Source organism: Brachyhypopomus gauderio, chromosome 6 (assembly GCF_052324685.1).
Source record: "Brachyhypopomus gauderio isolate BG-103 chromosome 6, BGAUD_0.2, whole genome shotgun sequence".
Taxonomy (NCBI): domain Eukaryota; kingdom Metazoa; phylum Chordata; class Actinopteri; order Gymnotiformes; family Hypopomidae; genus Brachyhypopomus; species Brachyhypopomus gauderio.
Window position 1 is genome coordinate 23,055,547 of NC_135216.1, and position 27,504 is coordinate 23,083,050.

The 27,504-nt window shown below is 47.0% G+C and overlaps 3 protein-coding genes across 9 annotated transcripts in view; all 3 read right to left on the reverse strand.

Moving 5' to 3' along the window:
* foxo6b (forkhead box O6 b) overlaps positions 1 to 8,475 on the reverse strand; it is a 29,525-nt gene extending 21,050 nt beyond the window's left edge. The window contains exon 1 of the mRNA XM_077009743.1: positions 7,021 to 8,475. Within this exon, the coding sequence (XP_076865858.1) occupies positions 7,021 to 7,515 (495 nt within the window). The 5' untranslated portion in view covers positions 7,516 to 8,475. The remainder of the gene's footprint in view (positions 1 to 7,020) is intronic.
* A 6,226-nt stretch (positions 8,476 to 14,701) lies between these two features.
* On the reverse strand, positions 14,702 to 20,577 carry ppp1r8a (protein phosphatase 1, regulatory subunit 8a). 5 transcript variants are annotated; one of them, XM_077009744.1, is made up of 7 exons: positions 20,434 to 20,577; positions 19,731 to 19,791; positions 19,186 to 19,339; positions 18,651 to 18,865; positions 18,358 to 18,502; positions 18,001 to 18,065; positions 14,702 to 16,071 (listed from the first exon to the last, which is right to left on the reverse strand). In XM_077009744.1, exons 1-7 carry the CDS (start codon positions 20,481 to 20,483, stop codon positions 15,694 to 15,696), a joined length of 1,068 nt encoding a protein of 355 aa, XP_076865859.1. In that variant the 5' UTR covers positions 20,484 to 20,577; the 3' UTR covers positions 14,702 to 15,693. The 5 variants fall into 5 exon arrangements, with proteins under 5 accessions (XP_076865859.1, XP_076865862.1, XP_076865861.1 ...); XM_077009747.1 differs by having other exon boundaries at positions 18,651 to 18,909; positions 20,359 to 20,478; XM_077009746.1 differs by having other exon boundaries at positions 18,651 to 18,961; positions 20,359 to 20,478.
* Positions 20,578 to 20,740: 163 nt separating this feature from the next.
* Positions 20,741 to 23,947, reverse strand: LOC143517344 (replication protein A 32 kDa subunit-like). Of its 3 annotated transcripts, XM_077009750.1 has the most exons (9): positions 23,772 to 23,947; positions 23,556 to 23,617; positions 23,339 to 23,440; positions 23,147 to 23,260; positions 22,978 to 23,052; positions 22,689 to 22,808; positions 21,890 to 21,979; positions 21,645 to 21,739; positions 20,741 to 21,181 (listed from the first exon to the last, which is right to left on the reverse strand). In XM_077009750.1, exons 1-9 carry the CDS (start codon positions 23,782 to 23,784, stop codon positions 21,085 to 21,087), a joined length of 768 nt encoding a protein of 255 aa, XP_076865865.1. In that variant the 5' UTR covers positions 23,785 to 23,947; the 3' UTR covers positions 20,741 to 21,084. The 3 variants fall into 3 exon arrangements, with proteins under 3 accessions (XP_076865865.1, XP_076865866.1, XP_076865867.1); XM_077009751.1 differs by lacking the exon at positions 23,147 to 23,260; XM_077009752.1 differs by lacking the exons at positions 20,741 to 21,181; positions 21,645 to 21,739 and having other exon boundaries at positions 21,926 to 22,052.
* Positions 23,948 to 27,504: the final 3,557 nt, after the last annotated feature.

Here is a 27,504-nt window from a genome sequence, read left to right on the forward strand (position 1 = left end):
AGCACACGCAGCACCAGCACACGCAGCACCATCACACGCAGCACACGGAGCACACGCAGCACACGCAGCTCCAGCACACGCAGCCCCAGCACACGCAGCACCAGCACACGCAGCCCCAGCACACGTAGCCCCAGCACACGCAGCACCAGCACACGCAGCACCAGCACACGCAGCTGCCCTGGTGAGGCTGCAAGAATGTGAGTGTCTGGAGCAGCTCCGTCCACGCTCATACACAAATAAAGTCTCGTATGCGGCGTTAGCTTCTCACCACAAAAGAAATCTATTTGCAATCTATATATAAATTCATTTGTTCTCATAATACACTTTACAGTATAACATATCCTGTATGGATTTTGCCATGAAGGTTTTATGCAGAAATTGCTCAAAATGTTACAGTTGCGTCCGCTGTAACAAAATATTAAGGCTAAATCTCACAATTACCAGATACTTCAAAGAGCAGAAATGGTCTAATATAACATCAGCCTTGCAGTAGATGTCCAGATGTTTCATATAAGTAGAAGAGACACTGAGTCCTAGCAGCTGGAGAACAGCGTGTTCATCTGTAGCGGAGGGAGGGAAACTTCACCTAATCACACATCTGTATCTGCTACATGTTTCCACAGCAGTAGAGGGGTAGTTAGCAGTGGTAGAGGGGCAGTAGTGGTCACAGTGGTAGAGGGGTATTAGTGGTTACAGTGGTAGAGGGGCAGTAGTGGTCACAGTTGTAGAGGGGCAGTAGTGGTCACAGTGGTAGAGGGGTATTAGTGGTTACAGTGGTAGAGGGGCAGTAGTGGTCACAGTGGTAGAGGGGCAGTAGTGGTCACAGTTGTAGAGGGGCAGTAGTGGTCACAGTGGTAGAGGGGCAGTAGTGGTCACAGTGGTAGAGGGGCAGTAGTGGTCACAGTGGTAAAGGGGCAGTAGTGGTCACAGTTGTAGAGGGGTATTAGTGGTTACAGTGGTAGAGGGGTATTAGTGGTTACAGTGGTAGAGGGGCAGGAGTGGTCACAGTGGTAGAGGGGCAGTAGTGGTCACAGTTGTAGAGGGGTATTAGTGGTTACAGTGGTAGAGGGGCAGTAGTGGTCACAGTGGTAGAGGGGCAGTAGTGGTCACAGTTGTAGAGGGGTATTAGTGGTTACAGTGGTAGAGGGGCAGTAGTGGTCACAGTGGTAGAGGGGTATTAGTGGTTACAGTGGTAGAGGGGCAGTAGAAGTCACAGTGGTAGAGGGGCAGTAGTGGTCACAGTGGTAGAGGGGCAGTAGTGGTCACAGTGGTAGAGGGGTATTAGTGGTTACAGTGGTAGAGGGGTATTAGTGGTTACAGTGGTAGAGGGGCAGTAGTGGTCACAGTTGTAGAGGGGCAGTAGTGGTCACAGTGGTAGAGGGGTATTAGTGGTTACAGTGGTAGAGGGGTATTAGTGGTTACAGTGGTAGAGGGGCAGTAGTGGTCACAGTGGTAGAGGGGTATTAGTGGTTACAGTGGTAGAGGGGTATTAGTGGTTACAGTGGTAGAGGGGCAGTAGTGGTCACAGTGGTAGAGGGGTATTAGTGGTTACAGTGGTAGAGGGGCAGTAGTCTTCACAGTTGTAGAGGGGCAGTAGAGGTCACAGTGGTAGAGGGGTAGTTAGCAATGATAGAGGGGTAGTAGTGGTCATAGTGGTAGAGGGGTAGTTAGCAGTGGTAGAGGGGCAGTAGTGTTCTCAGTTGTAGAGGGGCAGTAGTGGTCACAGTGGTAGAGGGGCAGTAGTGGTCACAGTGGTAGAGGGGCAGTAGAGGTCACAGTGGTAGAGGAGCAGTAGTGGTCACGGTGGTAGAGGGGCAGTAGTGGTCACAGTGGTAGAGGGGCAGTTGTGGTCACAGTGGTAGAGGAGCAGTAGTGGTCACAGTGGTAGAGGGGCAGTAGTGGTCACAGTGGTAGAGGGGCAGTTGTGGTCACAGTGGTAGAGGGGCAGTAGAGGTCACAGTGGTAGAGGGGCAGTAGAGGTCACAGTGGTAGAGGGGCAGTAGTGGTCACGGTGGTAGAGGGGCAGTAGTGGTCACAGTGGTAGAGGGGCAGTAGTGGTCACAGTGGTAGAGGGGCAGTAGAGGTCACAGTGGTAGAGGGGCAGTAGAGGTCACAGTGGTAGAGGAGCAGTAGTGGTCACGGTGGTAGAGGGGAAGTAGTGGTCACAGTGGTAGAGGGGCAGTTGTGGTCACATTGGTAGAGGGGTATTAGTGGTCACAGTGGAAGAGAGGTAGTAGAGGGTAGAGCTGTTCGAGCCGCACTCTCCTGTCTCTGATTAAAGCTCATACAACTGTGTAGGTCAGCTCAGACTCAGACTCAAATCAGACTCAGACTCAGTCTGATCTCTTCAGTGGGAAAAGGCCTTCTGAACGTCTGATTATAACTGAAAGCACTTCATAATCATAGTGCACTGCCCGGTATGCAGCACTATTTAAACAGAACTTGCAAAGGATCAGATGTTTGAAGAGTGTCTTGGACGACTGAGGGTTCTGCTCAGTCAGGACCTTGGAAAGGCTAAGTGCAAAAACACAGTGTGTGCACAGCGAGCAGTTGGAGAGAACTAGGACTGTGTGTGTGTGTGTGTGTGTGTGTGTGTGTGTGTGTGTGTGTGTGTGTGTGTGTGTGTGTGTGTGTGTGTGTGTGTGGGTGTGTGTGTGTGTGTGTGTGTTTTCCAGTATCCCAGTAGCGTGAGTATGTACAGTGGTGTGGGGCATTCAAGTGCAGGACATTGGTGTGTGTGTGTGTGTGTGTGTGTGTGTGTGTGTGTGTGTGTGTGTGTGTGTGTGTGTGTGTGTGTGTGTGTGTGTGTGTGTGTGTGTGTGTGTGTTTGAGTGAGAGAGTTAGGCATCATCACTGTAATTACTGTGGAATCAGAGTGAGATCTGCACCACCGTGATAATGAGCCTCGTCTGAATTATTAACTAGAACTCCATCCCCTGGACATGCAGTCCCATTGGGCCTAGCACACACACACACACACACACACACATGTGTGTTTGATGGTTATATGTCTAGAAAAAAACACATAAACCACCGCAACTACGAAGTAACAACAGGAACAGGAAGTACCATGAAACAGCAACAGGAACAGGAAGTACCATAAAACAGCAACAGGAACAGGAAGTACCATAAAACAGCAACAGGAACAGGAAGTACCATAAAACAGCAACAGGAACCTCCCTTCAGGTTGAAACAGAAACTGCACTCATGTGCACACACAAGAGTTCAGGAACACACCTGCAGCCCTCAGGCCTACAGTGGGCCGAGGAACCGGGCGTGAGTCCAGAACAGTCCCCTCTCCCTCCCTCCTAACCCTAACCCTAACCCCCCCCCCCCGTCTTCTCCACAACTCCAGCGCAAAGAAAGAATTAATGAATGAATCCGACCGCCCCGGGGCAGTCCAAAGGAGGTGGGGACGGACAACGCATTACTGTGAACACGCTGGCTGACCACACACTTCAGGGCAGGTCCAACAGAGCGCTGGGCTGGGTTTCCACGTGGGGACGCTCAGGAGTGCAGGTCAAATCAGCGCCATGCGCTTCACGTGGCGGGCCGCAGCCTCGGTTCCTCCAGCCGCCTGGTGGAGAGGTGCGTGTGGCCGGACAGGCCGGACCTAGCGCCCGTTACTGTGCCTCCAAAGACAGGTCAGCGCTCCTCTTCCTCATCTACTCCTCATCCTCCACATGGAGAAGATCAACGCTGCAGCACGTCAAAAATGCACGAGACAGAACTGGCCACCGTTCAGCCCATTCGTGTCACCACCGACCCACTCTCGCTGTGCCAGACGTGACCTTGAATCCCACATGGATCAGTGTTTAAGTACACTTTTGGTCCAAAGGGGCTTCCGTACCACAAAGGCACTCCTCCAGCGGCAACTTTGCCCATTGTTTCCTTAGGCGTGTTCTGCCAAGGTTCTGCAGAGCCGGTGGATGGAGAGCGCGAGCCCAAAGGCCTGTCTCCACTCTCATCCTCATCATCAAGAGCTCCGCTGTTGCGTTTGCCTCCATGGCTTCCTCTGGGCTTTCATGGGGGGTTCCCCTTCCTGTAATCCACACCCGGGTTGTGATAGGAAAGAGGACGAGGAGGTGCAGGCGGCCCTGGGGAGGAGCGAGAGTGAGAAAGCCACGGCGATGCAGTCGATGAAGAGGCATCTTCATCAGATGCATGTGGGGGGGACGGCTGTGGAAGTGGCATATGCAGTAATTCCACAGACTGGTCAGGCCGTCTGTAAGTCTACAGACTGATCAGAAACGTTTCACACCCTCAGTAAGTCCATCGGCTGGTCAGAGACGTATCAGACCTTCAGTAAGTCTACAGACCAGTCAGTAATGCATCAGGTCCACCAACAATTTGAGTACAGCTCTGGCCCACAATCACCCTGAAACCCTTGAAACGTCCACAAACATCAGATCACTCCGCTATAGCTCTCCAAACCTTACGACCATAACCCTCAACTCCAGCTGAGAATGACCAGCAGCTTCTGGCCTGGACCACCCCACCACCGTGCTGAGGCCATAATCCCAGCTTTCCCGTAAAACAGCCATATTAATAGTGGCTATCCGGTGCTACGGGCTACAACCAACAATCTGGGCACAAGTTTGGGGGGGGGGGGGGGTGGGGGGGGGGGGGGGGGGGGGGGGGGCAGAGTTTATGCTACCAGCTCTCAGATTACACAAGACTGCTTCTAATCTCTCCGTCTCTCTCTTTCTTCCTCACACACACACACTCCCTCTCCAACTGGATCTGCTCCTACTCTTCATCACCCAGCTCATTTCATTTCATCAACAACTTGCCAGTTTGTGTGTGTGTGTGTGTGTGTGTGTGTGTGTGTGTGTGTGTGTGTGTGTGTGTGTGTGTGTGAGTGAGACGGGTGTTCAGCTTTCAGAGAGAGAGTTAAGCATTTTGGAAAGTGAGATTATTATTATATGTGCGTGCAAATGTACATTAGGGAAACTGAAATTTTACTGTGTGTGTGTGGATGTGTGTGTATCTGTAATGGGTAAGGTCTGTGTGTGTGTGTGTGTGTGTGTGTGTGTGTGTGTGTGTGTGTGTGTGTGTGTGTGTGTGTGTGTGTGTGATGAGTACGGTCTGTGTGTGTGTGTGTGATCATATGCGCACATGTGTCAGAATTAAAAGCGTATTAAAAGCCTATGCCAACTGTTCCAGGGCCAATGTGTGTGAGCACGGGGGCCTGTTTTCCACAACTCCGTTTGATTGAATCAAGTTGTTTTTCACTCTCTTCGCACCCCGCCAACCAATCAAAACCTTCACCTCGCTGCAAAGCTTCATGGGACCATGTGAGGGACAAATAGCTGGAGGTCTCTGGACACCACAAACAAGTGCTGAGGAATTGTTACCGATCTAAAATCCAGTTTAGCATTATGAGCTTAAGAATAGTATAGTCTGACTTCATCCTGAGGGTGTATAACAATCTTGTTGTGATAAATATCCAACGTAGTGATCATAAATTCAGATAGTGACATAGCTGTTATAAGCAAGAACAGTGAATGATTTTTGAGCCTAACGGTAAAGAGATTCTATTATATAAACATTCATATGGACCAACCCCTCCAGTGGCAATCAGGCCCAGTGCAGTATTCACAACTTCCTAGAAGAAATATCATATTCAAACAGTTTGCAATCTTATATCTCTGTGTAGATATTTCTAAAATTGATAAGTTGCCAGTGTTTTGTAGGTTTATCACTTAAGAGGTTTAAATGCACTCTCAAATATTACAACCTACAAATATATATTACTTAGCCTTTTCAGGTACTAATGACATTCCATATTTAATTTAGAGTGTCATAAATAGAATTACTCTATATCAAAACCCACATAACCCAAATGTCTGTGAGTATAAAGATTTAGAAGACTGACAATATATCTGAATACATCTGTGATTGGAGAGGAACGGTTGCCTTATCATTGTTGTGTGCCCTTCACACACACCCAAACCAGTGTTGGACATGCAAATGTTTTGCTAAAATAAGACAAATCATTCACAAAAATGCACTATAGTGCCAAATATTGTTGGGCCACTCATTGGCAATATCATAATAATAAATGTTGAGAGAAGCAACAAGAGAGCGCACGGGAGAGATCCCTTGTGTACCGTATTATGAAGCGCGAGCCAGCCACAATCAAAAAAATCTAAACTAATTAAATGCTCGTGAAAGTACGCCATAGGCTACTATGTGCGAAAAGACCAGCATTAACCATTTCAATGTTACATCATTTGCATTTATCTTTTGCCAAGTGTTGCGGTTTCAATTGTCTCACTATATTACTCTTCAATTTATGTAACGTTTCAAACACAATTTAATATCGTGCATACCCCCCCCCCCTCTCTCTCTCTCTGTGTCTCTATCGCGCTCTCTCCCGCGCGCGCACTCAAAGACGTCAGGACAGAGCCACAGAGAGTGGGAGGGAGCAGACGGGAGGGGTAAGTATGCGTGTGGGGTTTTCTTTTTTCAGACCAGACAAGCGGCTTGACAGTATGCGACTATGGAGCCTGACTCATGGCCAGACTGAGCGGACTCACTTGTGTCCCCCAGGTGACCTGCGACCCCCTACCACCATCACTTACTACACTGGGTCGGAACGCCACGGCTTTTCTATGCGCCGAGATCCATACAGTCCGATCAGCACGAATGTGTCGGTGCTCCGTGATCTCCGAGAAAGGCGGAGAACCGGGTGGATGGGCTTTTTCTCATTTCTGCACACATGCACGCTAAGACGTCCCAGCGCAATGAACTCAGTGAACTCTCCACCCACATGTACAGTTCACCATTCATCCCGCTGAAAATACTAAGGGAAGCATTATGGCACGAGGCAGCGTTTTCAGTGCAATGTAGTGCACCGTGTCAATGGAGGACACAATAGGAATGTACTACTTGTAACCCGTTGTGCTATCTTTATGTAGTCGCGAATGTCCGTGTGTGCAACTGCGCGAGTCCCTCAACTGATGCAGTAGTAACACGTGAAAATGTATAATAAAACAGATTATTTCACCACTGTACCTTCCAGCCCGCTGAACTGTTGCTGTCCCCTTTATCCTTGAAATATGGCACAAAGCGGACCATCCAGTCATAAATCTGCGATAAGGTGAGGCGCTTTTCGGGGGTGCTCTCGATAGCACGCGTGATGAGATCAGCGTAGGACTGGTTGCCCCACGCGTTCCGTCGCGAGGACTTGGATTTGCGCAACTGTCCGGCCACGTCCAGCGCGGCGCCCGACATGCACGCGGGGGCGGCGGCGATGGGGGCCGGGGCGCCGGCCGGATGCTTCAGCTCGGTCGGTGCGCCTCCGCTTCTCTCGCCCCGACAGGCTGGCACGTTGTACGGCTCCACTTTCACGGAAACCAGGGGCAGTCCGCAGTTCTCCTCCTCTCCCCCGGTAAAATCGTCCGGGCACGGCAGTGGCCAGGTGCAGGACCGCGGGCGGCTGTGCGGTTCGTAATCCGTCTCGAGTTCAACCTGATGCGCTTCCATTCCGTTGTTCTCCATCATCAGCATTTGGACTGCTTTAAAGACGGACAAGGTCAAAAAAAAACACAAAAGGCGACTGTAAATCCGACCGCAATATTAAGCCGATGTGTCCGTTTTTATTGTCTATTTTGAAGTCTTTCACACCTTAAAACAAAAAAACAATAAGCGCGTATCAAAAACGCCAGGAGCCGTGAAGCGACTGGTCATTCTGTATGATTCGCCTGCAATATCAAAACCAAGCACCCGAGTGTATCCAGTGCCCCACTATTAGCAATAGTCTTTCTTCCATGTTACTAAACAATTTAGTCACACGCAACTGAGTGTCCATAGGGCTGGGGTGCTTGGAATTACACACCCATCACCGCGCCATGCCAAATTCAAAACCACATAAGAACCTTTGAAATGTTGAGTCCCTTTAATCGCTCGGTCGCAGCAACAGTTGATTGCTCTGACAGACTGTTTGACAGACAGCCTGGCTGGCAAAAGCTTTTAAATTTATCTCCTCCAGCTCCAAAAAGAGAGCGAAATCAATAGACTCTCTGGAGCTGCCCCCGGTTGCCGTTGTGTGGAGGTCTCCGTCTTTTTCTGCAGATTTGTAATCAGATTCACACGCAAGCGCTCGCGCGAACAGTCGCGGCTGATACACACAACACGCGCAATTACCGCCTCAAAACAGGCTCGCGCGTTTAACGAAGCCACAGCATTCCAAACGAGCCTCTTCTCTTTTTTATTGAGCGATTCTTTTTGATGAACGAGATAATTTTTTCCCCCGGACAAATGAATATTCCAGATTAATATTTGATTTTACACGTATTCATCCATGTGTCCAAGTTGGCGATGACGAGTCGTAGCGCCGGGTAAACGCTGCCTGCACGTAATTGGACGAGGCTGGAATCAAGTCACTCCCTCTGGAACAGGTTCGTCCGGAGAGACGCGAATCAGTTTATATTCCAGTTTCATCGTTGGTTATAAAGAATTATTTAAAAGACAATCCCCACGGAAATAATAAAATAAACACAACTGAAAAAAAATATGCATGCATAGGGTCTATTTTAAATGCTTCTAAATAAGATATGTCGTCAAAACAACATGAGATGTAGTTTTAAATTGATTACAACATGATCTAGAGCAGGTATCACCAAATGGCGGACCGCGGTCCGGATCCGGACCCGAACGCCGTCCTGTCCGGACCCAATCACATTCCTGATACGGACCCAAATGCCAAAAAAATTTTAACGGGAGACTATATTTTAAACCGGAGAATTTATTTTCAGACGAGTGTTACGTTCGCCCCCGCTCAACAACTTTCGTTCGCCGCCACCCCCCCCCCCCCCCCCCCCCCCCCCCCGCTCAACAACTTTCGTTCGCCAACACCCCCCCCCCCCCCCCCCCCCCCCCCGCTCAACAACTTTCGTTCGCCACCGCGGACCCGGACCTAAGGTCTGAGCTATCTGCCAAAAATGGACCGCGGAAAGATTTAATTGATTACCCCTGATCTAGAGCCAGTTAGGCCTATCAGAAATATATATTTGACCGGTTGTTATGCTATGTCGTGAACTCCCCTCCCCCCATGTGGGAACGCTCACAACCTGTTGCACTGACAGGGTGAGATGTGACCGGGCTGCTAACACCTTTCACCGTGTCCGTTGTTCCTGGCTTGACGATGACAGTCCCAGTGACACAATACTCCTGCAGAAGTATTTAGAGATTGATGATAGGAGAGAATTCACCGGGTTAATACCACATTGGCCACGTGAGTCACTTCAGCGCCAGAACTGCCTGCCAAATGTGTTTAAAATGCAGAGGCGGGGGGGGGGGGGGTGCACAAAGTGACACATTTCTTTGAAGATAGCCATTGGCAAGCGATTTATGTCACACGTCCCCTGTTTTCATGCCTATTCACAAGTATGGTAGGCGGGACGGTTGTGAATGTCACATTCAATAGGAGCCCGTGTACTCCCCGTGTGTGTGACTCGCTGATAAATTGACCGGGGGGGATTCCGCCCACGCCGCAAGCCAGAGCGAGCAGGCCCGATTGGGTTGAACATGACAGCCGGGAGGGACTCCACCAGCACCCCCTCCAACCGGTGCAGTCCGTTTGACACTCTGCTGTGTGTATTGGCTGCTATTTAGCCAAAGTGGGCGTGAATAATTCGCAGATATAAAAGCCCTTAACCCCCTTTTTGGTGGAAAATCCCCCAGTGGTGACGTTACGAGTGACTATTGACAGCTGGTCGTCAATGGCAACCGTCTCCTCAAACGCTCCATGGTGGACCGCTTTCATCACGACTAAATGGCGCTTTCACAACACAAAACGAGGACAAGAAAGGCAGAAATGGGGGAGTATCAGAAAGATGGCTCGCGACGGAGGGGAGAGAGAGAGTAGAAAAATAGAGAGATGTTGTAAATGAGAACAAACAGAGCTCTAATTCAGAACACATGGGTTTGCGGTTTTGGAGAGGAGACTTTTATACACCGCAGTGTAGTTGTAGCTGGAATGCGGCGTGACTCCCATCCTATGGAATGAAAATACGGCGCTCGCGCCAGTTTAGCGGATTTAATGTTGTAGTGTAGTCTCCCCTAGGTCAAGATCATTACACCACGCGCTGTGTGATGGCTAAACGGTGTCAATTAATAATTTTTTTTATATCAAACATGCATCCATTTATCCTATTTTTATAGAAATGACGAAATGAGATCAATTATGAAGTGGTGCACGAGCTCCACTCGAGCCACGAGATTCAGCAATCATTCATTCCCAGCCATCCGTATGGATGCCGTCGACTGTGTTTGCTGGGACGAGCCAGCGAAAAGCGCTACTCGAGGATGGACAGGGTTAACGGGCTGTCGCGTTTGACTGCCTGCTGTGAGCGACCCGCGGGCAGGCGCCTCTGCCGGTACCGGAGAGGACTACATTCCCAGGACGGAAGTGGAGCAGGTTGAAAAAAGAAGAACAGAGATCCCAGAAAGGTGAGAGGTCACGTGGTGGATAATACTCATTCTAAGATTTCATACCTGCATCACAGTGGTTCGGACTACCATAACCACTTGAATATTGATTATTGGATTATTGTTGCCCCTTTTTGCTTCTGTATATATAACTAAATTAATAAACACATAAAAACATTATAAAAGAAAGAAAAAGGAAATAAAAATGATTATTATGAAGCTGAAACTAGATTCTCATTGTTGATTACACAACAACTCACCTTTCGTTCTTTTCGCGCTGCACTGATCCGAGCATCCATATCATATGAGTGTGTAGAGTGAGCGTGCAGTGTGTGCAGAGTGAGTGTGCAGAGTGAGTGTGCAAAGTGAGCGTGCAGAGTGAGTGTGCAGAGTGAGTGTGCAGTGCCCAGAGTGAGACTCCATCGTGAGTGAGTAGAGTGAGTGTGCATAATGTGTGTCCAGTGCCTAAGCTTCAAGTCTTTAATCTTTAAGTCTTGGATGAGTCACTCCTGGTGTGATATTCTTGTGTACTATACTGCAATTTATACATACATCAAATATGTTTTTCATCAAAGGCTTCTCACTTAGTCCCTTCTACATAAAAGTTCTACGAACTGCAAATATACTATAGATATTTGTACAGAGCAAATGCTACTGGAAAAGACCAAAAGAGGCCTATCTCTTACCAATTTCTTTCTTTTTTGTCCTAAAGGAAAAAAGATAGAGAAGCGATTTTAATTAAATTGTTCCAAGTTATCCGTGTAATGTGTAACGTACATGCCCAGAGTCAATGGCATGGTTCCATCCCCACGTGCACGTACCTGTCAGAGGTGTGGGTGGAGCTTAGCCGGCCTGCCCCCAGCCGTGCCAGGTGTTGGCGGGGTGTTTGCCAGATAGTTGCGATGCCTCTCCCGCCACACCCGACCCCCTTGGGGCTCTTAAGCAACCTCAACAGCCTCAGGGGCACCAAGTCTTGGCAGCCCAATATCCTCGCACCTCAGTCCACCCAGCGAGAAGCTTCCGCACGGCACACCTCTGCCCCCTCTCAGGCACGCATGTGTTGGCAACAGCGAGCCCTCTGACAGCTCTGTGAGTTTCAGAACAGGCCAATCCCCATGCTAACACCAATTAACCACTTTGCAGAGCTGTTGTACCTTATTAAACCTTCTGGAATGGCAGCACCACTTGATCACCAGACCCGCTGCAGAGCTGCGTGGGTCTCCGTCAGCATGAAGGCCTGTGTCTGTTTATTATTCTTTTGAACAGCATTATGTCAATTACACTGTCCCACCATGTTCATTCTCCTGGCCAATCTCTCTCTCTCTCTCTCTCTCTCTCTCTCCTCCTGATGATTATTTTCTCTGCCTCGACTTCCCCCGCCCATTTCCTTAATTAGCTCCTCCCCCTCTGCAATTGTTCACCTGGCATCTCTTTTCCTTCCATATTGGTGTTTCATATATTTCTCTGATCTTGACGTGCGCTCTGTCCTCTGTGATCCCTCTGTAATATTTCTGTGTCATGTCCTGGTTTCCCCCCTCCCTCTCTCCCCTCCCCTCCCCTCCCCTCTCTCTCTCTCTCTCTCTCTCTCTCTCTCTCTCTCTCTCTCCCCCTCCACCCTCACTCCTGTCTCACGGAGTTCTCTGGCATTACATAAGTCATGTGTCTGGGTTGTGTGCCTGCAAAGACTAGGCCAAGCGGGTGGGGTAGGTGAAGATAGAGAGAGAGAGAGTCACAGAAAGAGATAGAGAGAGAGCTTGAAAGAGAAAGAGAGTGAGAAAGGTCCAGGCGTTCCTGTGCCGGCAGAGCCAATGGCCATCACAGGAATGCGCCTTCTCCGCAGGCCTGGGCCAGTGCCAACCATGTGGCCTCCCAATGTCACAGAGAGGGAGAGAGGGAGAGAGGGAGGGAGAGAGAGAGGGAGGGAGGGAGGAAGGGAGGGAGGGAGGGAGGAAGGGAGGGAAGGAGGGACGGAGGAGTGTTTGGCACTGGACTCCGGCAGGCAGGCCAAAGGCTCAAGCATGAGGACTCTCTTCGACGTTGGTGGTGCACGATACTTTGAATAATACTTCCTGCCTGGCCGTCTGCATTGTGCTCCTCTGCTTCCTGTCCCCAGTTAAGCGGTGCTAACCGCTCCAACAGGGCGCCGTCCATCCTACCAAGTCACGCCAACACACACCTCTCTTTTTGGGGGGAATCGCATTGAAATGAAGGAGGAGACAAGCCAGGAGTAGGGCGACCAAAGCAGGGCTCTCCCCCGACTAGAGCGGCGGAAGCCGATCTGGTCTGAGACACACACACACACTCCCCCCCTCCAGTCCCCACGGATTCTAGCCAGCACGGTGTGCGCGCCTCAGATCGTTCCGCGCCGGCGATGTCACGCCCGCGATAATCACCTCTTCCTCCGCGACTCCACAAACCCCCCCGGCGGCAGAGACGAGACGCGTTCAGCGCGCCGCCCAGTCAAATCGAGAGGGAGTCTGGGGCTGCAGGACGTCACTAGGCCGAGCAGTATGGCCAGATTTTGTGTGCAGGTGCGAGAGCGACTCGGGGAGAGAGACGGTGGCAAAAACGAGCAAACCGGAGAGGCTGCGCACCAGACAACGAGGCAGCCGTAGATCGAGAATGCTGATGGAATCTTTGATAATTGCGTGCGAGCGTGAGCAGACGGAGCGCGCTCGCGCCGAGGGAGGAGAGGACTCCTGCACGCGTGCGCGCACGCAGCGGGGGGTTAACAGATCTGTAACTGTCGCGAGCGAACAGGCAGAGCGCGTTTACGGAAAGATCTGGAACACCGTGCAAGTGGAGTGATGGCTGCGCGCGCGTGCGTGCACGCGGATAGCAGGTTACACGTACGGGGGGGGAGGGTCGTGCTCGTGCAGTGGGGTAGGCAGGGTGGCGGTAGGTGTTGCGGTGAGTTCCGCCTGGCTGGCTGAACCCTGCCCACCCAGCACACCTTCCGCAAGCGATCAGGTGTCGACGCTCCTTCACTCAGCCTGTCAGGCGAGGTCACCCGCGGTCACCCGCGCGCCCCCGACACCCAACACGAAAGCTCAGCGAAGCTCACTCTCCACACACACCCAAACACACAGCACTACTTCCCCACCTTGTCTCCAAACACGCAGGTGAGCCAACACGCCTTATTTCAAGAAGGAATCACACAAAATAGGGATTCGAGCTCCTAATGTTTTTTTTTCTACTTTTATTTTAGATGTGCCAAGGCATAAAAAAGTAGCAAAAGGTTACAGCCAAGAGCTGGGACACAAATCTACTTTAACATCGCGCGAATGGCAATGTTCTTATTTTGCGTCTAATAAAACAGTGGTCATGGGTTAACACAGACAGGGGGGGGGGGGGGGACGAAAAAAATATATCCAACTTGAATGAGAGGGAGAGAAGAAATGAGGGAGTTCATAGGGTCGTATATCATTAAGCAATTGAGAAAGTTAATTAGGCAGCTCTGATAATTATTGCCATGGCAACCTGAGCGCACTCATGCAGATTTGATTAATGAGGTGCCATTTATCCGCACCGGCGAGCCGACACTGTCACCAAGGAGTGCGGGAGACCCCTACTGGTCATATTAGGAATTGCAAATATCAGGTAACAATACTGTGACAAGGTTTACTGAATGTTTCTGAGCCCATAACAGCTTTAACTTATACTACAATACTCAGGAAACTCGCCTTGTACAAAAGTATTGATATCAGCACATTTTCAGTTGTAAGCAATAACACGAGCCTTGACTTTTTTAACAGCAACATAACATAAATACAAGAAAAAAGGATCAAAAGATTATTTATCGATCTTCTATGGACCCATCCATCAACATGACATGGATGGAAACCCTCCCCAACAGCAGCATACAATTCTGTTTCATGCCCTGGTCTGTTTACTACAGCCCTTCAAATGATAAGCCATCGACAACTCTGATCCACTCCTCCCCCTAGTGGACAAAACACATTTCACGAGAGCGTGAACCAATTTTAAGTGGATTTTAGCACTACACGAGTAATATTTGAGTATATCTTAAACAAGCCAATAGACAAGCTCCCATTCACTGAACCTGTGTAGTCCACACAGAACTTCTGCAGCTCAGTAAGCTTTCATATGCCTCATTACCTCAGGATAAATGATAACTAATTCATTTCAAGTGGCACAGGGAGGCGCATTAGAAGAGCGAAATGGCACCAGGGAATAAACATCCGGCCCAGCTTCCAAGAACCATCTCCAATTAAACACACACACACACACACACACACATAACTGGTCTTATAAGAAATCCTGTTTATTAGACAAATACCAAACAAAAGCATTGGAGTTTTTCAGTCATTTTCTCATTCACTTTTCATCCACATCAGGCAAGAAACACGTTTCCTTCACATTTCAAAACAGATATTCAGATATAAAAATATAAAACACACAAATAAAAGTCACATTACGAGTCTGACGACGCCTGATGGCATCTCAACGACCCGCATCCCTCCAGCACGGCAGCCATTTCACGAGCAGGTTTTCGCTGCTCTTGCATCATTGCTGTGTGTTCTTCCTCTAGGACCTCAAGCCTACATGATTACGGTTTTAAAGATATTTTGGGAAACAAAGGTTACAACTCATGTAAACAGTTAGTCTACCAAACGCCGTTATTCGCGACATTTGAACTTAACCTATTTGTAGTCCTATAGTCACCTGCCATTTTGTAAAGTGTGATGTGTTTTGTGCTGCAAATGCCTACAACAAAATGTTTCCACAACACAGTCGTTAAAGATGCCCGAAAAGACAACGCTGACCCGACCTCATGCCAAAGTCTCGTTAGTTTTGCCCCGACAGCTTAGTGCGGTAATTCAAAGTAACAATTACCAACAGCATAACCCCGAGAGCCTACCTCACGTTCACGCAAAGCAGAGTCGTGCGCACCCCGGGGGGGGGGGGGGGTCCTGCAGTAGGCCTTAGCACAGGATCAAATATAACCCCACAGTAACCCGGAGAAAGTGTTCATGTAACTGCCCTCGTGCTCTGGAAACCACAATGTCTCTGGGGACTTCTGCTGAAGATAATGCCATCCGCTCCTGTGTTAGGCCCTCATTGTAAAAGTCAATGAATAGACTGCCTAAAAGGATTATGGGACATGTCTGTAGATGGCAATATATTCTGGGAGACCAGAGAGCTGAAGAGTTCTGTACATACGGACGCCGAGATCATACATGTTGAATACATGTGCTGGGGTGGGTGTGGTACCATGCCGTCCGTTGAGCTAGGCTAGATAAGTAGAGAAGGCGTGGGCTTCTTGCCAGGCCACGCCTCCTTGGCGTACTTCTTCTTGCGTGGCTCATTGAGTGCCTCGGCCGTGTAGGGTCCGGGGGCGGGGCCCGGGTTCAACATGGCGGGAGGCTGCACTGTAGTCGGGGAGATGTCCACATCTGGAGCAGGGTTGGGGAAGGGGAGGGGCAGCCCGCCCAGGATGGCGGAGCCTGCCTGGGCCCCGCCTCCTGGGCCCCCGCCCCCTTGGGCTCCACCCATATCATGGCTGGTGGGCGGCAGGTCACCGTAGAGGCCCGAGCTGAGGGGGAAGTTCTGCATCCGGCGTGCGGCGCCGTCCTCCAGACCGAGGGCGCCGTGACCCTCCAGCCTCTTCTTCTGTGGTGGAGAACAGGTGAAGCACAAGATCAGATCGGGTGAGTGGTGGGCTGGTAGGAACATATAACGCGACCTTGAAAGGTCGTTCTGAGAAATCTCCTAGGACAACGTTTACAGAATAGCTCACAACTGTATGAGAGTCGTGATGTATACATACTGCAGCGTGAGCAGACACGCATGCAAATAAACAGCATCTACTGGCAACCATCGCTGGTGAAGTTCCATCAGACAGTATACTAGCACATATGAGTGCAGTAATAAGCGCTGTGACAACAACCAGTATAACTGAACCAACAAACCAGTATATTCTGCATTAGTCATCATTGAGACCTGCTGGTTAAGAGACCTCAAAGCAGAGCAGGAGCAAGTCAGCATTACAACATTACAGCAGATGTCCATGAGCAGGTCATAAACAAACCAGAACCGGGCAGCACCTGGTCCCGACGGCCGTACGGGTCGTCGCCCGGAGCGTCTTGAGCAAAGCAGGACAACACAGAAGCTAAATGGAAGACCATAGCGCAGGTCACCATGAAGTGTGGTATGTAACATGGAGATGCAGAATCCCAACTGTTGTGATGTTCTGCACAGGCCTGAATGCACTCAGCCAGATCATTAATAAGAAGAGTTACAGGTAGAGATGGAGGAACAGAACTACCATCATCCACCTCCTGGATGAATGATGACGTCGAGCTGCACGCCAAGACAAAAAGGGACAGTGACTCACTGATGTGCCTGTGAGGATCGACACAGCAATATCACTCAGGCTGTGTGAACGGCTGATCGTACAAATAGGGAAAGTGAGCAGGATAAAGGGAATTTAACTTTCAAATATGATTCTCCAGTCACACAGGAACCATGAAGCAGAAACAAGGGCAGCAACACTTAAGTACTCTCATAGGGTAAAGCAGGTCCTCAAGACCCAGCTGAATGTGGATAAGATCAAAGTCATAAATATGTAGGCCCTGCCAGTCATCAGACATCCAGCAGGTACAACAAGCTCAAGTATGACTCGTCTTGACCATCCATCATCCAGGACACATGGGAGACAAGCATCCAGACTTTTCTCTGTCCTGGCTCCAAGGTGGTGGAATGAACTTCCCTTGTGTGTCCGAACATCGGAGTCACTTGCTGTCTTCAGACACTGACTGAAGACCCACCTCTTTCAAGTGCACTTTACATAATTATGCTTCGTCTATTGTGCTTTATCGTCTCTTTCCTCAGGTGTTCGTTACAGGTATTGCTTACTGTCTTTTTCTCAGGTATTGTGCATAATTGGGTTATAGGTATTGCTTACTGTCTTTTTCTCAGGTATTGTGCATAATTGGGTTATAGGAATTGCTTACTGTCTTTTTCCTCAGGTGATGTGTATATTAAGGTATAATAATGACATGGCATAATTGTTAGGTATCATATGAATTTCGTCTAGTGGTTTTTCCAGCTTAGAGTACCTTGTGTCCAGGACTATCTATACTACCTTGGAGATTCCAAGCAACTGCGTAGCACTTTTGTAAGTCGCTCTGGATAAGAGCGTCTGCTAAATGCCATAAATGTAAATGTAAACAAGCTGGCCAAGAGAAGAGAAAAAGAGAGCAAAGATGGCCGAAATGAAGCAGTCCTACCATTGGCTGGGAAAGGTCAGACTGCACAGAGTCATCACTAATCGTGGCATGACATCATGGACTAAGAACTAGGTCAAAAGAAGCAGGGGTGGATCAGAGAAGACCAAGATGAAGACCATGCAAAAGAGCCTCAAACAGGATTGCTGGATGCAAGATAAAATGCAGGAAAGCATAACCTGGAACATACAACCAAGTGGCAGGGAACATGTATACAGGAGCGTATGACCTAAAGTGGGCTAGGGCCGATGACCAACACCTCCTTTCCTAAGCAACATTTCGGACAACTCAATAAACGAGAGCCAGTCTTTACCTTAAGTGGAACCACTGCCGTCTGCACCATGTTCCTGAAACGTCCTACAGATGGGTCGATATCCTCTGAGGACACACAAGGCCGAATCAAGTCATTTCACACTGCTGCAAGTCATAACATGCAGTGAAGAATGAATCCGATGAATCTAAAATTGGACCAACTCCAAATATTACACCGCAATAGGGGCTGGCGAGTATAATTAAATTTGGAAAAGTTCAGCTGGTGCTCAAATATATGTAGAGTTGCTGTGGCTTATGCTTGCACAAAATGCTATACTCTGATATACTGAAATACAACTTGAACTGGTTGCAGACAGCTGAAAGGAATGCAAAGATCACAGAGCCACTAGACCCACACCTGGGTTGATGATCTCCTCATCCTCGCTGAAGGACACTCGAGAGCTTCTCCGTTTTCTCTTGGGCCTCTGGATGTCCAGGTTCCCCTCCTCAATGGTGAGAGTGGAAAGCCGCTTGTTGTGGGCCGTGTTGAACTCGGTCAGGTTCTGCATCAGAACATCGGAGCTCACACAGCAGCCAAAAATCACGTTCACCATACCCGTCACTGGAGAGGAAAATAACTGTTTTTTCCCCCCAAAATGCCACCCCTTCTCCCTCCACTATTTCTGCCTAAACACACTTCCACAAACACACATCTAGTTCCGTCTCCTCCTCCGGCAGACCCAGCAGTCCCTTCAGCTCCTCGTCTTCTACCCCGCCGTCCCCCGCTGCGGCGCTGGGCTGCGTCTGGGGCTTCTCCCTCAGGGTGTACACCCGCGTGGACGCCCCAAACGACATGGTGGAGTCGATGGGCACCTGCTGGGGCTTGTGGGGCTCCAGGCGAATGTGTCCCAAAAAGGTGCCGTGGGCTGGAGGGGGAGAAACTCCGTCACCGCTGCGGTTTCATCGGAGCCTCTCGAACAAGCATTATCCCAAAGATCAGGACCACCAAGGACTCGGTAAAACTCACACAAGAATGAAGTTATAAAGCATTCCTTAACATCCTGCACATTGTGGCTTTACAGAGTACTGGACAAAATGATAATTGCACATGCTGTCTGGGATAGAAAGATTATGTAGATATTTATATGGAGATTACGGTGAACAAACGGGATTATGTAGGTATTCTCAGCATTTGCCAAAGCAGCTTGTGCTTGTGTGTATCTCAGGGGTCAGATCCAGCACTCACTACTGTTGAGGTCGATGAGGAAGACCCTCTTCAGGTGCCGGTGGTACACAAGAGCTGCATGCACACGGGAGCATGATTGGTGGTCTATTGTAAAGTCACAGTGATCCGGATTCCTCCCAAACAGGTAGAACTTCTTCTCATCAATGATCAGTTTCTAGAGATGCCAAAACAAACGAACAGAACTGCAGGTATGACTTAGCAAGGGACAGATGCAAGAACATTTAAGACTAGAGCACTTGCAAAGCCATGCTTAATATTAGAAAATACCATTCTGCCTCAACCCACCTGGTATTGTGCTTTCAAATGTACAAAAGCAGGTCAAGTTTCAATGGAGAAAGAAGTGTGCATATATTGAGCCCTCTTTACACCCCCAGAGCATCTTAACAAAATGCAAATCAGCTAAATCACTGGGCAGCAAAATGTTCATTGAGTGTATGCCAATTGCGTGCTCAGAGTGTGCTTGATCAAATCTCAAGTCAATGGCACAGAGTGCTCTCAATGCACAAGTACAGAAAACAACTGATCGGTCTTCAAACAACTCTTACCTCTATTAACTTGTCTCCTTTAACAACATCCAAATGGAGCCCAGGGGGAGGTTTTCCTGCCCTAAAAGCAAGCAAGAAGTTGTTAAACACACAGAGTTCTCATAAGTGTCAGATAACAATGAAAAAGGCACTATGGGTGACTGCTATAAAGGTTGTGACTGCTATAAACGTCTCATGCATGGCACTATGCTATGCTCAGCACTATTGATTTCATTAGTCTTTTAGCTAGCTAACATATTTATGTTAGGACTCTGAAGTCAGTGCACATGCAAAGCCCCATGGTAATATTCACACTCCGCTTTATAAAAGGACAGATCAGTTTCTACAGTTTTGCATGACTGGTCTAATACTGCGAATAAAACGGCAGAGCTTTACTTGTCGTAACGCAGCCAAAATCAGCAAAGTGATTTAAAAGCATGTTAACCCGTTTTGTGCACTGACACAGCTCATATATGCATATATCCGAGCTAACAGCAGCTGCCTGTCTGCGCAGCCAGGTGAGTACCTGAGCAGGTTAGCCCACTGGCTAGCAGCTACGATGCACAAGATACAGCTGCTAAGTGACGACTGCTCCAGGGAGCAGGCCAAAATGTGCCTTCCCACTTTTGTATCGATAACACCCGTGTACCTGCTTAAAATGAACGGCTAACGACGTCTTGACAATTTACACCGAATAACGTTTCATCAACATCTCGAGTCTTACCAAGACGGACAGTCAAAATGGGATGGATTTGTGCTCGAATTCGACGCCATCTTGGCTGGCTGGAGCTCACGCGTATTGGGTAATCCGCAGCCCGTAGGTGGGCCTGCTTCTGGGAGTAGTAGTTCTGGATCACTCCCCTCCAGCTCTCCAAGCTTCATACTGAGACATGTCTCAGTATGAAGACATGAATTTATATATATATAATTTCGGGTGTACGTTTTCCCCAAGTTGAAAGTCTGTTTAGATCACTAAAAAGACGTTTCAAATCCATTCATACAGTGTGAATAAATGGCTACAAAAACATTGATTCCGAATGATGGAGGCTTCCAAGAATTAATTTATTATTGGTGTACTTTCACATTTCCTACTTTAAACAATTTATGTATCCCTCAAGTGTCAGCACTTTTCGAAGGTGTTGAACTGATCAAATTAGCAAATTATGTTTGATTTTTCTTACATTGTTTTCAAACGAACTCAAACTTCTACAAAGACAATCAAAACTACAGTTCATACAATAACAAAAAACTCCTCAAAATAAAAGTATTGCAAATTACAAGTGATTAACAATGCAAACATATTGGAAACATAAAATATTGTTTCCAACCAACAAAACCAAGATAAATTTTGATACTGCACATGTACACAAACTAGCTAAGCCAGAGGGTCTAAACTTGAAGTAGACTTGAAGTGGTTCTCGTCAATAGTTGAAAAAATATGACCTTCATTCAAAAGAAACTGCAAACAGCCCCTAGAAAGCAAGGAAACAGTTTATATTTTACATGCAGGTGTTTTAAATCTTAAGATGTTTTAATCTTTTTCTTGAAGCAACTGCAGAGCCAAGGACTAAATTAATATTGTATAATAAAAACTAAAAACAAATAATATTGTATAATAAATTAACAGTGCATAACAAAATATAAATGATGCATATGTATAATAAAAAATAAATTAACCTCTATCTGATGTCATAGGGGGAGAGAGATTTGAGTATGTCATAGGGGGAGAGAGATTTTAGTGTCTACCTGATGTCATAGGGGGAGAGAGATTTTAGTATGTCATAGGGGGAGAGAGATTTGAGTGTCTACCTGATGTCATAGGGGGAGAGAGATTTTAGTATGTCATAGGGAGAGAGAGATTTGAGTGTCTACCTGATGTCATAGGGGTAGAGAGATTTGAGTATGTCATAGGGGGAGAGAGATTTGAGTGTCTACCTGATGTCATAGGGGGAGAGAGATTTGAGTGTGGTTGTCAGGTTCTCCACACTGATGCCCTCAGTCGTGGGACAGCCCTTAATCACACTGAAAACCTGCAGGGCATAAATGTAGCATTTCCCAGCAATATTATAGACCTGTGCATGCTGCAGAAATGCATAAAGGTTACCTTAGTGGCCTCACTGTCACAGACCTTTTCGGTTCTTTTAAAAGTTTTTTTTTATTTAAAAGAAGTTCAAAATCACCTGGCTCTGACTGGCAGTGAAGCCAAATCTTGATACGTCACATGCTGGTGAACTATTCATTATAGTTGAAGTCGTGGCCTTGTTCTTCAGCTGAGACAAGAAACAGCCTTAAAACCGAAAAGCCACACACCTGCTGCTGCTGAAACACCAATCAAGACACCTTCTACACAAGAAACATGAAAACATGGGCTGTGTTCGAAATAGCCTACTACATACTACTGGCATACTGATCGAGCCCCAAATCAGTATGCCGTATGCAGTATGTGACCAAAATGAAATTTTCCAGTACGCGAAACATACCCGGATGACTACTTCCGCAAAATATTCCAGTACGCGAACAGAGCTATCTTCGTGGTGTACTGCATCCCATCATGCAACGCTACGTTCACGTGACCCCGTAGTATGCTTTGCTTTTGTGGCATACTGGAAACTGTACTGCATACTACTACGAGGACCAGTATGCAGTATCCAGTATATACTGAGTCCAGTATGCAGTATCCAGTATGTAGTAGTCGATTTCAAACAGAGCCATGGTCTTAAAGGCACCAAGGGCTTTTAATCTCCCACAGCAAAGCAAAATATACAACAATATCCTGCCCCTCAAGTATCTACACAGAATGACAGTGTAAATCTGGAATGTCACAGTTACCCAAACTTGTACTTAAACTTAAAAAGAATACAAGCTTTCTAGTCAACAGTACTAGAAATTAGTTGTCTATGAGCTATTTGGTTTCAGAAGCACAGTGAAGTTAAAGGCAGCCAACATCTAACACCATGAACATCAAGAGGTCATCCTCACCCTGAAAGATGAGCTCCTGTTGCTGAGCAGATGGGCCTGGACCACCTCCAACATGTGTGAGGTGATCTCGTTGAAGTCCCCTATGCGGCGAATGCTGAAAGCTACCATGGAGCGGTGACGCTAACACGCAAGGAAAACCGTACGTGTCAAAGCCATGAAGCTCTCGGTAGGGAGTGCACGATCATGTACTGTGCACGGATCTGGCTTGGCTAACAGCATTTACATACATGTCTTATTCAGAGTAAAGCATTCATAGAATATTGTCAGAACTATGTGAATTAAAAAGCACCTCAAAGGAGCGAAGAATGCCCACTACTCTGATGTATGTACCAGGAGGAATAACACCGTCATCCAGACTGTCCTCCTGCAGTTGGGGGGACGGGGGGGGGGGGGGGGGTATGCACACTGCAAGCATTTAAACAGATCAACCCAAATACAAGCAGCAATAGCTTTTGAACCTTAAGATCCATCCACTGTTTAACATCCAGAGGGGTCCCAGTCATGTCGTCCAGACAGTACACAACGTGTGTGATAGTTGGCACGGCTCTCCTGATGATACCCACTACAGTCACCTATATGATGCCATTGTGAAGAGTACAGCATAAATAATTGCTCTATTTATAATCTGCTACGATTATCGTTTCACTCACCTGGTGGATCTCCAAACCTTGTATAAAGAAGGAGTCCTTGTGTTCGGATGCTGACTTCAGCTGTGAAACCGTGCACGGTTGTACGCATAACGCCTGGGATCTCTAGGGACACGAATTAGCGTTTGAAAGATCGCAAAGGGCGATTTTTTACAACATGCATGCTATACTGTTAACTTAACGCAGATAAGTAAATATATAAATGTAGTAGATAATTTACCTGCAAATGGCCTTCGCCTTTTGGAGATGAGAATCCGCCGTGAGGCGAGTTATATCTGTAAACTGAGTTACATTAGAGCGGGTTAAAGTTTTGCATCGTGTACTTAAACGCCAGCGTAGCTGAGATCAAATCAACGCTGTTGACTCTCCGTAAGATGATCGGGCCTAAAAAACTAACAAAAAATGCATTGCGACTGATATCACAACTGTCACAAACCTTTGCCGCTCATTAGTAACCATGTACAGTGTAGTGTACTACGAGATGGTCAGGAAGATCAGTAACTGGTAACAAACCAAAAGTATCCGCAACGACCTGCAAGAATGAGGAGCGCACGTGAAGTTTGTGATTGGGTGGCTCCGTCGCGTCCTCCGAATTCAGGTGTTGCACGTGCCATCTGAAAATTGAGGCCTCCCCACTGGTCATGGTTTATCAACAGGGGGAGCACGTGAGGGGTTTTTCTTGGCTCAACTTGAAAGCTACATATTGTACTCTCAAAAATGTAAAATCACATCTTTCTTTTTTATGGTAGGATATATAATTCAGATTTAGGCTAAACAAAGTCGTTTGCAGAGTTTTTTTTACATCTGAAGTGTCTCAGCTGTTTAGGCCTGTAAAACAATGGTTTTCAAGAGTCCTCATGCTATAAACTTGATGTATGTGATGTAATGCATCCGTTATCTACAAATGTTTTCGCCATCTGGGTGGCCATAAATGTCCATAAATGCTGTAGATGTGGTACCAGCAGGTCAAAACAGCTGTTAATACATTAACAAATACACTTAGGATTTATTCTGTTTGCTTGCCATATTCTTTATACATCTCAGGACAGCAGGGAAAGGGACTTTATGAGAAGTTTGGAGAAACTGATACAAATCAAACCAGATCAAATTTTGACATGGTATGACAAATCGGTCAAAAGAATGCATATGGGAATTTACTCATAATTCATGAAACAGCTTAAGGAGTCAGAAATGCAAGTCCAAAGTTTATTTATAAAGCCAATCCCAACAATAAATTACACATTCATTTACATCTTATTGTAAATTGCAGTTAATCTCATCAAAATACTGTACAACAAAAGAAAACTGTTAGTTTAAAAAACATCACCAGATGCCAGATCATTGATATGTTTCCTTATATTGATATCAGAAATGATGCACGGTGGATTAGAAGTCTTTCTATTAGCAGGGCACAGTGACTGGAGTGTGTTGTTTCCTGTACAATCGGTCAGCCGAACCTTATACCCACTGATTGGACTTTGCCATTTTACAAGTCTACATCTTTAGCGCAGGGAAAGATCTTAAAAGCAAAGTTTGTATAGTAGGAAGTCCTGGAGCACCATAGAACTAGTTTGTATAGGCTTCTCTGCTGTAACATATGTAATTCAACCCATGAGCTAATGTCTTGCTGCTGATGAGGTGACCATGTTGGAAATTACGAGTGTGTAGCACCATGGACCATCAGAACCAGAGTTTAGCTACTCACTTCCTCCCGTCCTGTTTACACATCTGCTTACTGGAGGACGCGACTTTAGCGCACAAAACATGAGAACAATGGTGTGGTAGAGAACTTGGACTGGTACACAGCAGCTCTGGGGCTTCACCTGATGAGATCTTACAGTGCTTCAGTCATGATGCAGAGGACTCACCGGACCACTGTCCCACATCCAGTTAAAGCCTCTGATGTCCATCAAAAACAGGCAGGATCCTAAATGGTTATTAATCCAGTTTTAGGTTCAACCCGGGGAGTGGAACTAGCCTTGAAATGCTGTGGAGGTAGCTGATTTTTCAAAACAAAACAAAAACCTGTGTTCCCTGTTTTACTTTTTTTCCCCCAAATATAAAATCACACAAATAGGCCCAAGTAACTTGGCTAACGAATCCGCTTAAATATCTAAGCATATGCAGAGGCTGTAAAATCGTGTCATCATACATGTATCACAACAACTGAAATTAATTACAGACAGCTGCTGCACTTCATACCTGTAATTACATTTTTACAACACAAACTCAGTTCTGCCTCTCACCACTTGTTAAAAATGCCACCTCGTCCATTTCAGACACGATCGCACACCTGACTCCACGTGTGCTGTTCATATACAGTATATACACATGTGCAAAGAAATAGTTGAGGTGAGGGAGCAAACGAAAGCACAATGAATAATGTCTTCTGATTAAGGCCCAATACATTTGGCCAAGCATCCAGGGACATTTAGAGAAACATTCTAAACACTGGTTGGGAAGGAAGTCTCTTCTTATTAAGTACATATTATATTCTTCGGCCTTTGTAAAATGTGATTTCACAAATGTCTGAACTATTACACCACCCTGCTATTACTTTTAAAGTACGAGATTTAAACAATTGACACCCGCCTACATTCTGAGCAAAAAATAAAACCCAAGGAACATTCAACTGAGGCTTAAAGGAGAAATTGATTGTAGTCATAACGCAGAATCTAGGAAATCACATTTCACCCTCTGCCCACCTCTTAGAGGTTGAGATTAGCTTACTCAACTGTGCTGTTCACAACAGCGGTCAGGGACTTTAGCCATTTGAGGGTAGACTGCGCATTAATACTGATTATTTAGAATACTATCGAATGAAGGCATCACAATTTCTATAAAGCTGGGTGAACCAAAGCAAAAATCCCTCTCAACACTTCAAGACACAAACAAATAATTCTTCCCTTAGAAAGGAACTTAGGCCATTGTTCAGAATTCATATTCTAATCAAGTTCTCACAAGGGCTGCAGGATTTTAAAACAATGCAGAAATTGTGGCAATTTCTAAGAAAAGGCAGATTGGACAATATTTTGGTGATCCAGAATCAGTGGTAGCACTGAAATGATAATCCAGCTTTCCATTGTTCTTGTAATATGTATTTAAAAATTCTCAAAGCAAAATTTCATAAGAGATTCCATATGAAAAAGAAAAGTTGATTTTATTTTCAGTTTAAGCCCCCCCCACCCCCCATGACAGGTTTTCCAGGACTGAATGCTTGCTGGTTCAGAATAAAGTACACCATTGGAAAGAGTAAAAGAACCCTGAACAACTGTTCCACAAAGCGCTAAATATTCAATTTCCCACTTTTTTCCTCTTCAAAGTACATCCACAATGTTTAAAGGGGGGAGGGACTGGATATATTGCCAGTGAGAGCTGGTCTGGTAGCTTCGTCTCGGTTAGTGCAGTATACAACGATGAGCTGTATCGGATTCATGCTCCTAAAATGTTGTGACAACTTAACAGGCTTAAGGGGTCATCTGTCGGGACCGTGGCAGAGGACACGGGATTATGGGTAATATTCAGCACCCAAGGATTCCAGGTGAGAGGACACAGTGAGAGGAGATCAAATTCACCTTGATGAGGTGCGAACACTCACACACACACACACACTCACGGTCCCCTGGCTCACAGAGGCTTATTGGCTGTATAGACACACGTGCAAAACCCTTTGCGAGTGTTTACGTGCGGGTGCTGGTATTGACTGTTCCTGCTGTTTCCAGCACGGTTCTTCCCTGAAGGCAGGACGGGGCACACGCATCTCTGTTGTGTAGGCAGGACACGTGGGGAGTTGAGGTTGGATATCTGAGACTTTAAAGTGCTGAACAGACATTGGGGGGGGAGTCATCAGCACAGCCCAGCTAAATGGCAGACTGCCATCCCAGATTGGCCTTCAAGTTTGCAAATTCAAGTCATAGTGATATTAGGATTAAATGAAGCAGGATGTGCTCCAAATCAATTCATCTTTAGGCAGCAGCTGAAGGATCTTCTACTTTCTGAACAAGCAGCATGTTGCTCTTTTAAGCCAACTTTATCGTGCGAGATCCTGGACACATTCCATCGAGGAAGGAGAAACCCTCAAATTCTGTAATTCGGCCGATTCTTGAAGTCAGTATTTACATTTCAGACGTTGGGTTTCTCTGCCAGCGATGTAAGTAAGCTCAGCTGAT

Coding starts and splice junctions, on each gene's coding strand:
- ppp1r8a (XM_077009744.1), bottom strand. CDS start 20,483: ATGGCGTCGAATTCGAGCACAAATCCATCCCATTTTGACTGTCCGTCT. Junction 19,340..19,730: donor AAGGAGACAAGTTAATAGAG/GTAAGAGTTGTT, acceptor TGGCATCTCTAG/AAACTGATCATTGATGAGAA. Junction 18,066..18,357: donor TGAGGAGATCATCAACCCAG/GTGTGGGTCTAG, acceptor GTGTGTCCTCAG/AGGATATCGACCCATCTGTA.
- LOC143517344 (XM_077009750.1), bottom strand. Junction 23,053..23,146: donor AACAGTGGATGGATCTTAAG/GTTCAAAAGCTA, acceptor CCCCAACTGCAG/GAGGACAGTCTGGATGACGG. Junction 22,809..22,977: donor GCATTCTTCGCTCCTTTGAG/GTGCTTTTTAAT, acceptor CTTGCGTGTTAG/CGTCACCGCTCCATGGTAGC.